Below are 18,345 nucleotides of genomic sequence, written 5' to 3'. Positions count from 1 at the left end.
CAGTGAGACARCAGGCTCCTCTGCACTCTGTCACCTTTGAAGATGATTCTTGCTGACATGCAGAGCACCTTTAGCTGGGCAGCACACACCAGTTACACATCACAGGACCAAGATGAATAGGATATAAAAGAAATAGAATCAGTCACCATCAATCTCCTGAGCAAAGAGCTGCTCTTCCACCGAAAGAAAAAGAAATAAATAGGTGGGGATTATATTTATAAGAGTAGAAACTGGTTGTAAATCAGGCAAATATATCAAAAGCATCATAGTTCAGAAAAATCCTCACTCTGAAGGGCCATAAGGTAAAGAACTAGAAAAMAGGAACAGCTTTAGGCCACTCATTGAGTGGACATCAAGAGATTTCATGTGCAGCTAATGCACATCATCCATGCAATATGGATCTAGCTGGGCACAAATTTGAGCATTTCAGTCATTCCCCAAACTGTAGAAGAAGAGAACWGAAATAATGCTGAGAGCCCCAAAATGTACTGAGAGATGAGATGATGGCAACTTCAATCTAGAAGCTAGACCCTGAAAAGCACCTTGGAATGCCAAAAATACTTGTTTTTTCCCCAAGAGATGAGTCTGTCCTTCCACTGCAGCCTGCTGCAAGCTCCAAAGGAGAATCCAATTCAGACAGGRCAGCCTGAAGTCTTTGSTWYWWWTKKSWWSMMAWWWRWASCAAGGTGTGATCTTGCTGCCTCTGCTCTGTCCATTCCCTTAATTTCAGAAGATCTGTGACTCCTCACAACAGCCAGAAGTTCAGAGAASGGACAGTGAGCTCTGCTAAGTCTCCTTCCCATGCCTTGCAGGACAGGCACATTTCTCCATCRTTTCCATGACAAGCTCTCCATGAACAGGGAAAACCCTTCTCTGCAATTCTCACTACAATCCAACACTTCTCCCAGGAACATCCTCCAATTCTTCTCCTCCCTAATCCCAGTATATCTGTAAATCTTCAAGGAAATAGCTCTGTGTGCTGGCAGATGCAGCAATTCCTAAAGGATGAATCCTGCAAGAAGCATGCTGAGGGGCAAGTGCTCATTTAGCAGTAACACACTGAAGCCATACCCCAGGCACAGCAGCTCTTATTTTAGTATTTAGCACATTATTTGCACAAAAACATGCTTTTAATGCAGAGCTCTCTATCAGACCCTGAACTCAAAGGCATGGGGAAGAAAACACAGTTTCTCCTCTAGCCATTGTGGGAATATCAGCTCCTTTTATAAAATAATCTCTTCACRAAGCAGCTGTTCAGGCTAATTCATACCATATGGAAATTACACAGCAGCAGGGATTATTTGAAACTGGTTTTAAYACACTGAGCTGGAAAATTAATAATTTGTCCCCTCAAAAGTCAAATACCTGTACATACACAAGCAAAATTAAGGTGTTTTCCTCCATCTGGGGAAGAACCAATACTGTGTACAAAACTAAAAAGTACTGGTGAACACAAAGAGAAAAGTCTCTTTAAAGACCAGACTGAATAAAACAAAGCCAACAGAGAAGATTTTATCCTACACATTAAATTCTTATATATTTAACTACATCTGAGGCCATGATTAGACAGTTTTAAGTCATAACTATTCTCTATAATGTAGATGAGTCCTTAATAAGAGAAAAGTTAAGCTTGCTGTGATCTTAAACTCATCTTAAACTTACTGACCTCATGAATCCTATAAATTAATCTTATTCTCACACTGACCTGTGGCAGTCAGCATTTCCAAGATAAGCTATGAATAACAATTAGGACATAAAGAACTTCCACATCTAAACAGAATGAAGAAATCAAATACTGCCCATTTAAAATTTCAAGTGCCTACCTTCAATAAAAAGCAAGACAAGCTTATATTTTATTTATTGCTCACAATGAAGAGATGAGTTCAGTGAGTCTGAAGTATTTGGAAAAAGCCTCCTGAAAACTTGAAGAGATCCCTCAAATGTAAAAACAATGATCTTGTACTGATAAGATAAACATGACTGAGGTGATTGATAATTATTGGATAAAAGAAGCATTCATTTGTGCCCACGGAACTTTTAAATCCCAGATAAAAGTCCAAAATATTCCAGCCTAATCTCTAAAAAGGGAAGTGTATTCACAAGAAAAAACAAAACTCTCATGTTCGTACTCACCGGAACTTTACTTCCGACTATCTGCATGCAGTGGTCAGCCAAGAGAGGTTATTGTGTGAAAAAGATAATAATAATACATAAATAAACACAGCAAAGTACTTAGTAGGATGTAGTTGCACACACATTTTTCAGTGTTTAATCATTAGTAGTAGTGACATTCTTTCATTACTTTATCAAACTTTAGGGGTTAGAGTTTCTCAACAGGAAAACAGTAGCTCTACTGTAGGAGAAACAATTGCAAATTCTTATGTTCTGCTGCTGAATCATCAGTATTTGACACATTTACCAGCAAATAACTACATACCTGGCTTGACAGCTACATCTGGAAAGATTAAATATGCCATTTTGTTCAAATTATCAGGTCAGATATTCTATATATGACACTGAGAACACTACAGARCACAAGAATGGCATACTGACTTCCTTGAATGTGTAACAACTGCTTTTATTATGGAGCTTTTGATCTGTTCAGATGATGTCACCACTGAATTTAATTAAGTTTTTGTAATCAAAAACATAGCCTACAGTTATAACTCCGACTTGCATTTCAGAAAATCTCACATGACATTTTTTATTCAACTGCTCAGTATGGATGCTTTTAATTACATGGATAATTAAACAGTGATTTTCAGAATGCCATCTTCTCTTCACCATGGAATAGCATCTCTCTGTATTGATGCACAAAAGGTTGACTTTGCACAGAGGAAGCTCTGCAGGAAGGCAGCACATCTGTGCTGGTTTTGGGAACAGCAGGACAATGCATCTCTGCTCAAACACCCCAAAATCCTCCTCAGCTCATCTGCTGCCAGCTGATAGCAGAGCCAGGTTAGTGAAGAACCACTTATCTGATCAAGAGCTGATTTGGTTCTGAGATCTGAATTTGACTGGATCTGTTCAGCCTCCACCTGCTCATTTTCTACTCTTATCTCTTCCCTTACTCCTTTAGGATGTCTTTCAGAAACAGAACTCTCTGTAAGTCTTTCACAGTCAAACTTCTTTGCTGATGMAGTTTCCTCCAGAAGCACAAGAAGGGACTGCCATCACCTGACAATCTCTTCTCCTAATTTAGTATCTTCCTCTCTCACAAGTGTTCAACTATTCAATAGGGCACAAAATGTCACTAGGTTCAGTTATCAAACACAATTCCAATCCTTCAGAGTTCTCAAGTGTAATTTCCATGGTCAACAATCTTTCTCTTCAAGCGAGAGAAGGAATGAGAAGCACAGAAAATCACTTCCCATGAAAGCATCCAGCTCATCAGTGCTACATGTCCTACACTCCCCAAGGGAAAGGAAAACTTTCTTCACCCACTGAACCCCAAATTCCTTTCTGCCTCAGAATGCTGCAGAAAAGTGTTTCAGAAAAGCATGGTCAACATGCTGCAGATGGCACACAGGCAGAGAAAATGAAGCACCAAATTTAAAATCATTTGGTTAAGACAACATCRGCAAATGAGAGTGATATTTTCACATGAAGGGAGAGAGATCAAAAGCCTAATTAATACAAACATGAAATGAACTGCAAGAAAAGTCACATCAACTGTTAAGGGTGTTTTGTCAGCTCGAAGCAGAAGGTCCAAGTATTTTCAGTGTAAAAAAAAGGAAGACATTTATCTGTGACAAAAGGAGAAGGTAGAAAACTTAAAGACAGGTAATTTTGAATGCAACCAGCATTTTCATGGAAGACAGTCCTGAAGAAAAGAAACTCTGACAATTCATGAGGCAGTAAAGATTGATTAGGGCTTGAATTCGTCTGAGCAGAATAGTAGTTGGACTAAACAGAAGAAGAAATTAAAAGTGAAAATGAGATTTTGTGCCATTGGAAGATCCCAATCAACATTTTAAAATTAAGCTCTGTATTTTAGATTTATTTTTTCAATAATCAAGATGCTAGCTATTTGAAAGTTAAATCAGGATAACATGCTACAGAAAGGTAATGAGTATTTCTGAATGATTCCATTCAAATGCTGTGATTCAATTGCAAGAAGGATGTATTGAAGCACACAAACTTCAATGGGAGCAGTTTTTCCTCGAGGAAAAACACTTTGCATATGTGTAAAACATCCACACTGCTGCTGACTTGAGTTCAAAGTGCACATTCATGTAGGAGAACCTTTTAGGATGACTCAATTTTAAATTGTTAGTAATTTGGACACACAGATTGCCCGTTCTGTGAAGGGTCCCATGCTGCAGCACACACAGGGCAGGAATGCAGCACAATTCCAGCAGAAGCCATGCAATGGCAGCCATGCTTTCCTTACTCAGCTACACAACTCTGGGGTTTGGGGCAGCTCCATTTCAACAGCAGGACACATGAGAGATCACCATTGTTCAACTGCTTTTTGGAAAAAAATGCAAATGTTTCCATTTCTACTTTCTACTGCTTCAATGAATTATTTCTGCATACTAAGAAAAATTTGAGATTTTATAYTGATTCCTAAGTGGAGACAAAAACCTTACTAAGCATAATTATGAGTTTCCCAGGACTGTGTAGTTCATAGTTCACAACATTCTCTGCATAAGCCTGAATAATTCTCCAATCATTTGTATGTTGCTTAAAGCACTGGATTCCTTCCAGCACACACTAAAGGACTGTGGATTTTGTTCAAGATGAACTCATGCAGGAACAGCACTCCTCTCAGSAACTAAATCACCATTTTCATTACCATCTCATCACCATTAGAACACAAGCTTTCCCTCACTGAAGTTTGTAAAGTTTCATGCAAGGCATTTGCATAATAATTGCATGTCATTGTCATCTTAATTTTYGGAAATTTAACTCTGCAGAGCTGATTTCCAAGGTTAAAAAGAGACAAGCCAACTGYACTGCTTGCAGTCCATGCTTACAGAGTCCTTAGGCAGACACCAACATCATCTAATTTGCCAGAATATTCCACAACAGAACAGATCATTGAATGCTGAGTGTTCAGCACTCAGGCTCAGCTCTGCAGAAATGAGGCCACTGCTGCCACTCTGTATTTGAGCATGGGCTTCATTTCCATGGGCTTCCTTTCACTGCACACTTCAGTGTGAGATTAGGTGACAAAAGGTGAGATTTATCTGAATTTCCAAATAAAATCACCTAATTACCTAATTATATTGAAGAATTAGACTGATAGCAAATTCTGTCACCTGACCATACAGAGCTACCCCTCACCACCAATTCTGCCCAACATTCAATTTATTCAGCTCCTCGGATTCACCACTACTTTCCTTGCAACTCTTCATGCAACAAAAAATGGAGCAAAGCAGGGCAAAATCTGTTTCTATACTTACCACAGTCAGCTTTTAACACAGAGAAGCATTCCTGTTGTCTTTAATAACTACTTCATACGAACAGTTCAACTGCAGAAAATCAGCTGCAGCTCTTTGCTACTTGAAAATTATTGATGCCCCAATATTTTTGGGGGTGAAGAAATACATTTCCTTCCACTTCTTGCAGCCCAAAGACTACAGACTTCAAAAATTCTGCATGAAGGGCTAATCAATCTATTAAACTACAGAGAATAATCAATACCAATGAAAGGTCAAAATATTTTTCTATTCAAAATGTAATTTGAAACGGGTTTTAAGACCATCTTTTCATTAAAGTAATCTAGTAGATACATCGCTCCTGAAACAACCAAGTCAAAACCTTTTAGAAYCAAAAATTCCTAAGATGAATTGCACAGAAATATGCTCAGGTTCCATTCATGAATCTGCATCATTGGATTTGCAATTTCTTATAGTTTGCAAGAAAGGATCAAGATTTTACACAGCCCATCTGAAATGTAAACAAACATTTCAGATGCAGCTGCAAACATTTTAAAGTGTGTTAGTAAGGACACTTTTCTTTTTTTTCCTACCACTGTTAGATAAATCCAATCTAAAATTTGAAGTTTCCAGTGTGAAAAGCATAACAGTCAGAAAGTTAAGCTTCTTACTCAGGTCTGCCTGGGAGAGGTGASTACTTACGGATTTGGCAGTTGCAGAAATGTACTGGACAACCATCTCACGTTTTGTGCTCARGTCTTTATCTCTTAAAGGAGCTTTACGTTCCTCATTTAGGTTCATGTCTTCCTGTAAAGAAACAGATCACACAATGTCAGGAACACATATCATTATTTTAATTGGTCTTTGCTCTGTCTGAGCTACTTTGTCAGACAATTAATTTTCAAACAGAAGTGACTTTTTCCAGTTTATCTGTGTGTGTTTGATTTTGCCCTATCCAATTTTCTCATTTAATGTTGYCACATCACTATTTTTGAGACTAATGCAAAATTTAAATTGCATMAAGGGTAGTTAACATTTCTGAAATTTCGCTCAGGAAGTAAAACTAGAGGACAAACCCAAGAATTGTACACCTCAAGCTGATCCTGAAGTGTCAGCTCTTGTGATGTTCCTGTGTTTTGAATGAACCTTTACCACAATGGGTACCATTCCTACACTTTCTCATCAGAAGGCTGTTATTACAYGGAATATTAGCTTGGGGAAGGGGCAGAGGTGAAATTGCCCCAACTGATGTACTTAAAACAAGCCTAAAAGTAAAAATGCTCTGCCCGATTAAATCTGTTTTAAGTTAATAACTGATTGAATACAGTGCATTCATTWTTAGTTATGACTAGGCTTGCCACTAAAAGTCAAAGTAACTTCAGACTACAAGCAAGCCAAGGAAATGTTACTGTATTAACTGCTGGTGAACAGCTTTGGCAAAGAACTGTTGGTCCCTGGGAGACAGATCTATTGTCTGCTTCAATTAACATTACTTGGAAAAGTTAAAAACTAATCCCTTAATCTAACAAGCAAATCAAGCAAGCAGTAATTAACACTTATCCAATCCTTCAAAAGGCATTCACAGCTTCATTGAGCAGAGCAGAGCTACACAGAGGAACAGGACAGTTCTCAGGCCACACCAACACCTTACCATCATTTTTTCGAAGAGATCCATAACTTCTTTTTCTGATAAGTTCATGCAACGCTCATCAACGAGCTGGGCATGTGGGATCTCACTAATGGAAGGCTGAGAGTCAATAGGATGCTGAATGAGAGGCTTCTCTTTCTTCACTGCTGCTCTTCTGAAGCTTGTGATTCTGTCACGCTGCAAAGACATTCATTCAAAAATAAGCAGAAATAGAAACAGAGAAAAGCAGCCAATTATGTGGCAGCAATGCACGTGTTTTTTGTTAATTCAAGCAGCAGAGTTAAAACTCAAACTGAACTGTAAGTAAAACTGCTCTAATATTCAGCGATTACTTTGCACAGAAAGACAGTAACATATATGTAAACTCATGGCAGGTCACATGCAAAAGGGATTGAAATATTTCTCACGGATTCAAAATTKTACCAGCTAAGTTCAACTCTTAGCATCTCAAAATCTTCAGCTCATCTTCTCCCATGACTCTCTAAGGATCCTGACAGTGGATAAATATGGCACCACAATGGTAATGTCCAAGTGTTCCTTCACMTGAAGAGCTACAAGTCTTTGGAGGACAACTGAAAAAGTGTTGGGAAGGAGGTACTCACAAACTCATCAGGCTTACAAAAAAATCCTGCTAAAGTAAAACCAACTTTGTAGAGGAATYAATGCTCCGAGCATGGTTCATAATTCCTTGAGGTGTTTTTGAGTAGGAACTCCTGCAATTAGTGGTGGGCTTTAGGAAGCCAGGTGATGTGTTACTCACACAGAAGCAGCATCCATGGTTAACTCATGGTTAACTACACCAACAAACATTAGTGAAGCGGCTCAGACACTGCCAGGGCGTTCCAGGGTTAGRGCTGCCTGCCTGGGGCCTCACCAAACCCCCACCTGCTGGGCTCCAAGCATGCTTTCCTCAGTTCTTGGTTAATACTGGAAACAACCAACAGCAGCACCTTCCTTATAAGGCCATTTCTCACTGTATTTATAAAATGTAATTCTACTCTGAACAGAGTCCGAATTTTTTATTTAATAACTCTCTTCAATTTTTTATATATATACACACACATATATATGTTCATTTTGAGAACATTATGCATACAGCAATTTTCCTCAAAGAACAGTTTGCATCCACAAATACTCCTGTATTTGTTTCAGGCACTGAACAGCCTTATGAAGATGTGCTTTCATCCAACAGCAGCTTATGTAGGGGTACCAGAATCATTCATAGCAGTTATTGTCATCCCCAGGAAAATATCTAAACCAAAATTATATTTGCTACAATTAAACAACCTCTTTGAGGTGTGAGAACTTTGATGGAGTATTTTATTTACAAAAATATTGATTAATTTTAGATCAGCAAGTCCAGAGTGTAGAAACTGGAGCAAGTGCTGTAGAGTATGGAGAAGAAATATTATTTTCTCATAGCCTTCTTTACTAATTTTTATTGTTATTCATTATTTTTGAGGTCCTACAGAATTACCTTAAATTTTTGAAGGAAAGTATCCCTAGATAAGCTGCATTCCCTTTGAATGTCTTTAGAGCTTTTTTTTTTTTTTTTAAGGGGTGCTGGGGGAGTTTTCTTCCTCCTTAGAAATGTTGTATTTGTGGACAGAAACACAATACCTACAAGGATACTGTTAATGTCTTTAACACAGAAAGATTGCTCCTTTAATCCCTTTGTTTGAATAGGTTAAATAACGTTTTTGGAAATCAAAATTAGGGCATAGCCTGGTGAAAAGGCCAAGGACACATCATAATGCCTTAAAGGGAGTACCCAAATTTAGCCAACATATACCAAACGCAGTTTTACTGAAGTTGCATTTAAAAGCCCATTCAACAGTCACAAAAAGCCATTTAAGATCCAATTTCACCACACTGTCATCTGTTTAAAGTAGAACTTATTAACCAAATTTGTTTAATGAGATTGCAATGGTGAGATCACTTCAAAGCCACAAATAAATCTCCTACATGATGACCAGGCATGATTTCCTCATTTCAGATCATTAACTAACCAGCCAGTGTGGCTTTATTTTATATATATAATACAAAGTTGTCATTTTAATGAAATTAATTTTGATAGCAGTTTCTAAAAAAATGCTTTGCAACAGTTTCAAAGTATTCAGCTTCATCAAGTYAGTACTGAATACAAACTTGTTTGGCATTTAGTAGACATTTATTACCCAAACTGGTTCCACTTGAACCATGTGGCAACCGGCTTTGAAGAACCACTGCAGATCATTTCTTGTTAAAGAGAAGGTCAAGAGAAATAACACTTGAACTGTTGAGTAACAGTTTCAACATAGCCCCAGTATTACTAAAGTATTTAAAMTGTGGTTGAGGAAGTTTCTCCAAATAGAAATCATGATTAATCTTCTTCAACTGAAGTCACCAATTAACATCTTAAGGAACAGTCACTCAATTTTAAAAATCTAATGCTTAATATCCTTATAAGAATATGTGATTTTGTCCACAACATTTGGAGTAAAGTAGCATGCAGCGTGGAGTTACCATTGCAAATTAAGATGCTACAAAGACCTTACCACATCATCTGCCAAAGTTTTTATTTGAATATTCTATTAAAAAAAACACAACAACACACACAAATCAAAGAAAAAAAGACAGTGTTACCTACTGTTTCAGAATAAAGAACTCTGTATTTCATGTATTCAAACATTAAAAGCATTTGAAATTTCACCAAATGTTCTAACAAAACTGCAGGTAATGGGCATGGAATCTACTGCCTGTTCTGGGAAAAAGACAAGCCTGCATCCCATTGCACCTTGTCTTGTATTTAATTCATGAACCCAAAAGCTGCRTGGCTGCAGTCCCCACACTACTGCACAAGGAGCAGCACGGTGTCTCAGGAGGGTTTCCAAAACAAACACGGACTGCTGGACTGTCCCCTGTGTCACAGAGTCACTGAATGACCACGCACAAACCACTGTCCCTCCCTTGTGCTCTGTCACTTCTTCCCCAACAGCACAAAAATCCTGCTGACAGCATCCAGCAACGCTACATTTTAATTCATGGCCAAAAAAGCCACCCATATTGCACACMAATATCACTAATCATCATCAAGGAAGATTTGGTTCATGAACTTTGCTCAATTTACACAAAGCAGCCATGAATAGGAGTAAAGGTGTAGAACTTATGGGGGGACAGAATTCCAGAGGAATTCAGAAGTACAGGGGAYAGTGAAGGGGACTGTCCCTGGCTSACAGGGCAGTTCCTACAGAGCCACTCCCAGTGGGATCATGGAGCCAATCAGAAGTACAAAACCAAGAAAAACTGAATGGTTGAGATATAAAGACAATGTAATAACTGAAGGGAAAAAAAGAAAATAAAGAAACAAATGATGCAAAAGCCATCACTTGTCASCAGCAGGCCAATAACTACCCAGCTTCTGAGCAACTGCTGAACTGGAAAYAACTCCTCCTCCCCACCCTGCAGCCCTGCCTTTGTGGCCCATGATGTGATAGGGTTTGGAATCTCTCTGGTCACTGTGGATGAGCTGTCCTGGCTCTATCCCCACCCAACCTCCAGAACAACCCCGCTGCTGCTGGGTGGGAGTTCTCAAGGAGCAGCAATCCTTGACACTGGGAAGGGCTGTCAGCAGAACCTGCAATCCTGGGGCTCTTTCTGTCAGTGCTGTGTTGGTCACAGATGGAGGACACAGCACCACATGGGCTGTTCTGAACAAGCTCCACCTCAGCCTAACCCAGCACAGACATCTGTGCAGTCAGATGYTGGCACTGCCCTCCCTTACAGCTCYCCTGTATTCTCACTACCTGGACTTAGTATGGAACTTGCAATCTTAAAATCAAACTAAGATGTCCAATTACCACTATGTAAACAAACCTGTTAATTGAGATTACAGAGAATAATGAAGTAAAGCCTAACCAGCTTTCCAACCCAGAGACAGGCAAGCAACAAGTTCAAAATCTCCATACCTGCTTTAGGAGCTRCTTGTACTAGAAGATTTTTTTTTCCTCTTCTCATTTAAGTACTGTCAATCTCTCCCAGAACCTGGAAYAGGATCATCTACCCCATCTCTACACTTATATTGCATGTGTCACTCAAACTCCTCTGGGCAAAATACAGAATACTAAAGCCAGACAGCAGCCAGCATTTTTTCAGACCCTGCAAACACTCTTCCCAGATCTCCTCCTGCTGCCAGCAGCCACTCAAGATAAGCAGCACATTTTCCAGGTAGGAGAGACACTGCAAGTAGCTGGAGGCAAAGTCAAGGCAGCTCTGTACCTGCACATCCTCATACAATTTTGACAATCTCTTGTACAAGTGAAAAAAAAAAAAAAAATCACGCTTCCAGGCTGATTTCAGAACATAACCTCAAAGTAGTTTACCTCCCTAGAAGGAAATTTAAGATATTGAAGACTTTGTAGTCCTCTAGCATTATTCTTCCAGCCATCTATGAGACAGCCAGAACAACATAAGCCAAAAAAGAAATCTACATCTACCCAGCTTGTTAAAGACACTGACTCCCTGCTTGCAGGAGCAGCCCAAGGGAAAAAATTTCACAAAAAAATCTCTATGAGGAAACATTTGCAAGTAAGGGATATCAAATTAATATTTATATGTATAAATACATATACAGCTGTCTTAAATTGTATATCAACTCTCTCCTAGTTTTTAGTAGCAACACAAACCACAGAATTTCTTCAGCATCTATACCCAAGAACTATTTCCTACTGATTCACTCAGTTCTTTACTTAGAAGATTTAAGTGATAGAGCTTCTCTCTTTCAAACACAGCCTTTCCAGTCTATCAAGTTAATACCATTCACTATTCCCAGTTTTAGTTGACTGTATCTGGCTACTTTCCTAAATACAGACGGATTATGGCAGTAAGGCACACAAAAATAATGGCATATACTAATGCAACTGCACCAGACAATTCTTTATCTCAAAAGGTCAGTCTCAGCCAACGTAATACTCAGAGTAATCRAAATCTTGCACATGAAAACAGCAGAAATATATTCATAGTTCACTACAGTTCTTGATATAGAAATCACTATTTCCTCATGCAAACTTAATGCAGGCTAGAGCAGCAACATCACATTCACTGAATTAAATTACTTGAGGTGATTGCATCAACTTTTAATGCAAAACTCACAGCAACTCTACTTTTTAAACTTATTTTTCTAACTTGTGTTTTAATAAAACCTTGCAAATCACTTAAGCTGGCCGYGAGTTGCAAACTGAGCTGTGTTTACATGGATTGATTACATTTATGTATTACTTTGCCATGTTCTTAATTGTTACACTCAGGATTCTCATTTGCAGCACAACAATCAAACCAGCAGTTAACTCCCAGTTCAACCCATGCAGAATGAAAAATGATCATCTGGGTAACTTCTAAACTTAACAGCAACTTTCATTCCAGTGCCCAGGCAAATCGAGATGTGCTGGGACACCCATTTCTGACCAGGCTGCAAGCCCAGGGAGCAGCTCCCACTGCTCCCAGCAAAGCTCATTTTCGAGGGGTAATAATGATAAACTTGACCTTTTCTTAACTTTCATGGGTTTTTTTTGAAACTGAGCTGATATGGCCATTTTCCAAAATTTACTTCGACCTCAACACCTGCAAAAGCCAAGGTAAAGCTTCACTCAAGGACAAGTGCTTTTTAATTTGCATACAACCAGGAAGGGAATAACTTCCCATATGAGGCCCTGGGCTAAGGGAGTTTAACAGGACAAAACCCAAACCTGGTTAATATCTGAAATACAGAAAGTCGTCTGCAACTTGAATCTAGGTCTTAGTCACAAAATAGAACTYACTCCTACAACCTCTGTTCTTCAGTTCAGAGAATGAATAATGTTCCCATTAGACAATTTAACCATCTGTTAACATATTCAATTTTGCAATTAAATCTAAAAAGGCATCTAGGAAATTGTGAAAAGAYAACCAAGTCATAAATGCTGATGTGCAGAAACCAGGACTACAAACTCATGCAGGCCTTTCAAGACCTTTATCCATGGTGAAGTACACCTGACATTTTGTGAATTATATTTTTACTAATTTTGTWGCTAATGTTTGGTTTAGTATATTTTTCACACTTCAAGAAGCATTCACCATGCTCTCAGAAAAACCTGGAAATGACTGTTGTAATCCATCTGCTGTCTCAAAAACACTCRAATTGAGCAATGCCGATGGTTTYGYTACTATTGTTGCACATTTACATTTGGWCTATAGGACACCATATGGAAAAATCTTGTTTGCCTCGCAGCTATTTGCTTCACAAACTCCTTGAATATGTATTATTTAAATTTTTAAACTAAGCCTTAACCTAGAGCCTGAACACGGAGAGAAACATTCCCTGGGGTTGTACAAAGTGGGAACAGGAGCATGTGATGCAAAATGCAGAAGGGAAGCATTTGGCAGCACAAAGTCAGCACTGTCCTGGTACAGGATGGCAGGATGCTGCCAGCTTCTCCCAAATGCTCTAATTTCCCCCTCCCCCAGGAGAATGACCATCCAGAAATGAGCAATGCTCCAAAAAAAAAAATAGTCTGATGATTCCTCATGCTAAATAAAGCRCGAGGGTCACCCTGGCTGGTAAATCATTAACAGCAGAGGGCACCAATTGTTGAATTGCCATGCTGGGAGATGTCTCAGCCATCACAAGGAGGAACACATGCCAGAGGCATGGGAACCACAGGGGACACTGACCCTCCCAAAGTGCCATGGGCTGATGCCAAGAGCCATCTCCACACCCTGAGTCTGTGCAAGGGGASAGAGAGACCCCCAAGCTCTGATCTGACTGAAAACAGAGCTTGAGAGGAACTGAAACAGCTTTCTCTCAGCACACCATCACCATACTCCAAAAGCAGACTGTTCAAAAACAGCACTTTCCCAGACAACTTCAATGAAGCTTTTATAAAACAGTAAATTCAGAAATTGAAAGAAAAAACCACTGTAAACAAACTTAGTCTTAATTTCATCAGATTTTTAACTGAAGATACAAAAGGASTTGAGGAAGACAACTGAACTTTATTATTATTTGTAGCTCAAACTGCCATTACTGTTCTGAAAAGTTTGTCTCAGACAATGATTTCTCAGTGTTCATTGATAAGTAAGCTTTAAAAAAACTTACAAAATTTAAAGCTTTTTTTTCCAAATGCTGCAGTTTCACATCAGTCTAGGCCAACAAAATTGCTGCTTGTGAGACACAGGGCAAGGGTGGCTGCAGGACAGTCAGGTCATTACAGACAGCACACTTCTCATTACAGACTAGTGCTCCACAGCTTTTACAWTCCTCACTGCAAATCCAGCAGCAGTTCACTGTTAAAACTTTTGCAAACTAGACTTTGGAAAGAGTCATCCCTCCATTCCTGAGATTCCCAACAAACAAGCATTGCAATGCTGCTTGGATGAAGTGCAGCTTGCTGGCCTCAGTGTGCAGGTTTCATGTTCTAAGAGGTTTTTAACTAATCAGGCTCTTTACAAAGGTTAAGAGGTATGGCAAACCCTGCTCTTACAACAGGCATTGAAAATCTTTTTMGTTTGGTGTTCCCATTGTTATTGAGAAATCCTACCTGTGGATTTTAGTAYTTAATTTCAAAATGTCAGTGGCATTGCACAGCTATCAACCAACAGGTTCAACAAGACACATCTTAAACAAACAAAACCCAAAACAAACAACTGCCAAAAAAACAACCATCAACTTTTTAAAAAAACCACCATTCACAACTCACAAAAATAAGCAGGTACAAAACACCAWGGAAGGCTAAAAAGGGCTAATTAAGAAACTTCCACTCGAAACATTCCACTAAAYACATATAGAGTAAGTGTAGCAGAGAAATGAAGAGTTTTGCACAAGAGCTCCATGTACCCAAAGGATTCTTCATGTGCCACAGGCAATGCCTCAGCTGCACTAGCACAGGTAAGGATTGGCATAAAGAGATRAGAAGGAGGCAATCATAACTGACAGTGTGCAGACAGCACATGGGACTGCACCAATTGTCAGTGAAAATGGGGAAATAAGGACAGGAATTACACTTCTCCATGGTCCTGGATTGTCAGGCTAAGCATATACAGTGGTGCCATATAGCGTTTAAATTTTTGTCATTTGCAGACTAGCATTGCATTTATTTTGGGCTTCAATTATTTCACTTTCAAATCTAATAATCTTGGTAATGGAGACTTCAATAGTCTTTCTTGAAAAACACTGGATTTTTAACAAATAGGATTGAGATAGTTGAGTGCCAATTATGTTCTATGSTTTGCTTGATAAGAAAGCTTATTTCAAGAGTTGTACCTCCTAAGCTTCCTTTAGTAAAATGCTACTAGATTAGGAGTGCATTGGAATAATTTCAAAAAATTCTTTGCAGCTTTCCATGCATATATTTGGTGCCTTTAAAAAGTGTCAGATACACTTTATCAAGACAAAGCCATCTGTCCAAGTCCTTGTTACTGTACTGGTACTGGGCAGGACTGCTTGGCAATGTCAGTGTAATCTATTTCCTGCACATACAGCAAGGGTATCAGAGGCTTTGGAAGAAAATTAGAATGTGGTTTTTATTTTTTTTTTCCCTAAGAAAATAGACTGAGATCACTTGCTAAACTTGTCACTCAAACAGTCGTTGGAGAGAATTGCAGGACTGGATTGAAAAGGAGCTCAGAGGAGTTCCCAGTGTGGCCATGGATGTTTTGGGGGCTGACTGCACTGTCTGTTGCTTTCCTGCAAAGTGTGCCTGGCAGTTCCATGCTCAGCACTGTATCTCTGCTGCTTGTTTATCAAAAATGGGGTTGTTTGACTTCGGAGCTTGGAGTTCTTAGGGAACTTGGCTTTTGGGTTTTTTTGGCATAATGTTATTGTGAAGTGTTTTTGACGTATTCTGGAACAGTTCAACTGGAAAAAAATATATCAAAACAATTGGTTTGAAATCATCCTAAAAAAACTAAGCAGGAACTGCTTTGAGAAATTTCTTCACTCTAATACTTAGGCACATTTTTTCATTTCTGATTATTTGCTTCTTCTGTGGCATTATATGCAAGTATAGCCCAATACCCCTGCACAGGGCGAGGCTCAGGTTCTGCCACCCTCTCTTGCTGTTACATGCAAAAACAGCTTTGGTAAGATTCTTAACTGCATGTTGGTGGTTGTACAGAAAAATTCTTGCTCTTGTGGGTACAGTAAACACTGAAATAAGTGTCAGACTCCATTTGGGTTTTCCTCTGAAACCATTTGAGAAGTWAAACTGCCAGAATGCATCTGTTGGGAGAGGATCGATACACTTAAAAATAAAGCAGAACACCCACAGCAAGCTGGAAGAGCTTCAATGGATACTGGGCAGCTCCTTGAGAATGGAGAATATTGTGTTTGATAGACTTTGAGGAAGTGAGAACATGTGTATTTGCATTGTTTGGGTTGTTTTGTAAGCAAGAAAACACAAAAYCAACCAAGCAAAAGACAGCCCACAAACCAACTGGCAGCAGCAGGGATGCAGCGAGCCAGAGGAGCTGGAATCACTTTGAAAGCCATTCATTTGTCAGTACTCTGCACCCTTGGAACATGGTCACAGGGATCATGTCAACAACTTCTTACAATAATGCTGTCTGCCTTCCAGGACACAGAACTACTAGGAAAGAGCAAGTACTTCATCAGAGCACTATTTGATCCCTACACTACAATAAGTTGATGGTTTTTCTCCCTTAACAATAAATGATGTGATATTGAAACTTGGAAAAATGCTGCTGTCATAGCARGGAACTCTARCTTTTCCTCAAASAACASAAATTCAAGATTGAATAATTTCCATGAGCATGGACCATAATGGAACTCAATAGCCAAAGAATATTGGGTTAAACAATGTACAGCTGCTGTGTTACAAACAAGGTCTCTGCTCTTTTCCCTATTCTTTCCTGTTTATAACAGCATCCTCAGATTATTTGTCCTTTGGGGAAGTAGGAAATGAAGCCTCCTGTGAACAGAGAGGAATTACATTGTACTGAACAATGAGGAAGCCCATSGTATCATTTGACAGGTGAGAGAAATAACACTATGCAAGGAACACTTGCAGACAGCAAACACACATTCACTGTATCTATTACTTTCTCCAATACCGTCTTGTCTCCAAAGACTTGCTCTGAGGATCACTAAAAGGAAGGGAACCTTACAAGAAAGCCACCACCTCGACATTCCTCTTTTCTCACTCCAGTGACAGTTTCCTGCTTACAGAGGAGGAGCCTCTGATAGAAATTCTTAAGAACATTTCTGTCTTATGTAACAGAAAAGGTGTGGTGACATTGCTGTATGCACTACACCTTCAGGCCAAATATTACCACACCTAGGTGAACCAAAAACCTTCAGGAGCTGTATTAAACCTAAAATTCCCATGTGTGGTTTGTTCCAGAATTGAACTTTCAAGGAATTTGTCAATTRCTATAAACAATATGTGAATTTAAGGCAAGTTAGCTTTGTCTACCTGGAACCTTATTAATTGCTACACAAACACTAAAGGAAGTTTTTCAACCATTAATTTCTCAAAATTGCTTGTTCTACCACCATAGCAGATCTTAAGGAAAGAACCATACTTCCTGTTAAACAAAGTTAGTACATTTTAAAAAAACCCAAAACCTGAATGCAAAGAATGATGTCAYACAACTTGCAAGCAACTGCATAAAACCATTCATTTTAGTAATTTCCTAACTTCTTGTGGTTTTAAGGTTGAACAAGSCAACTGATGAAGAACCAACTGAAATTGCCAGTTGCTTCAGCAGCAACTGCCACTGCTTGTTTTACTYYAAATTTGGACAAGGATGAAAAGAATTAGAGGGAAGTTATCAGCCATTATGGCTTTATTGCTTACGTCTAGAGAACCGCAAGTGATGCAGAGAATGTGAAGTCATCTTGTAACCCACTCCAAGTTTTTAGACCTATCTTTTCCTTCTACTGGGCCACCAGCAATCCCAGTATCATTAACAAGCTTTCCTAGTGGCACAAAACCAAAAGTTCATCCTTAAACACTTGGATATTCAGCAGCACTGTCTGAAGGATCAGAAAGCAGCACTTTATTGCTTTGCACTTTGTCAGTTCTGAGAACCCCTTTCCCTCTGCCTAGGTGGAATCTGCTTTGTTTGCAAAGCTTCCTGTAGTGTACAGAACAGCTCTACAGTTTTGTCTTACAAGCWGCAGTTCAGGAAGTTTCATTACCACAGCCAGAGAGGTTTATCACTGTTGCTATCACCTCCCTTACATGGTGTCAATAGCAATTCACATTAAAAGCTAAAGCATTTACCTGAACATCAGCATCAAGTGTGCCCGACCCTCCCACGTCAGCACAGTGCCTGACC

The 18,345-nt window shown here is 39.1% G+C and overlaps 1 protein-coding gene across 1 annotated transcript in view; it reads right to left on the bottom strand.

Moving 5' to 3' along the window:
- The window catches only part of LOC130583911 (protein diaphanous homolog 2-like), a gene marked incomplete at its 3' end in the record, with an annotated part of 53,012 nt that extends 35,991 nt beyond the window's left edge, over positions 1 to 17,021 (bottom strand). Inside the window, exons 1-5 of the mRNA XM_057383580.1 lie at positions 16,995 to 17,021; positions 9,570 to 9,602; positions 7,036 to 7,209; positions 6,087 to 6,191; positions 2,134 to 2,154 (exon numbers count right to left, since the gene is read on the bottom strand). Of these exons, the coding sequence (XP_057239563.1) occupies positions 2,134 to 2,154; positions 6,087 to 6,191; positions 7,036 to 7,209; positions 9,570 to 9,602; positions 16,995 to 17,021 (360 nt within the window). The remainder of the gene's footprint in view (positions 1 to 2,133; positions 2,155 to 6,086; positions 6,192 to 7,035; positions 7,210 to 9,569; positions 9,603 to 16,994) is intronic.
- Positions 17,022 to 18,345: the final 1,324 nt, after the last annotated feature.

Source organism: Malurus melanocephalus, unplaced genomic scaffold, assembly GCF_030028575.1.
Source record: "Malurus melanocephalus ecotype Western Australia unplaced genomic scaffold, MMel_1.1 scaffold_642, whole genome shotgun sequence".
Lineage (NCBI taxonomy): Eukaryota > Metazoa > Chordata > Aves > Passeriformes > Maluridae > Malurus > Malurus melanocephalus.
This window is presented reverse-complemented; position numbering and strand designations above follow the sequence as displayed.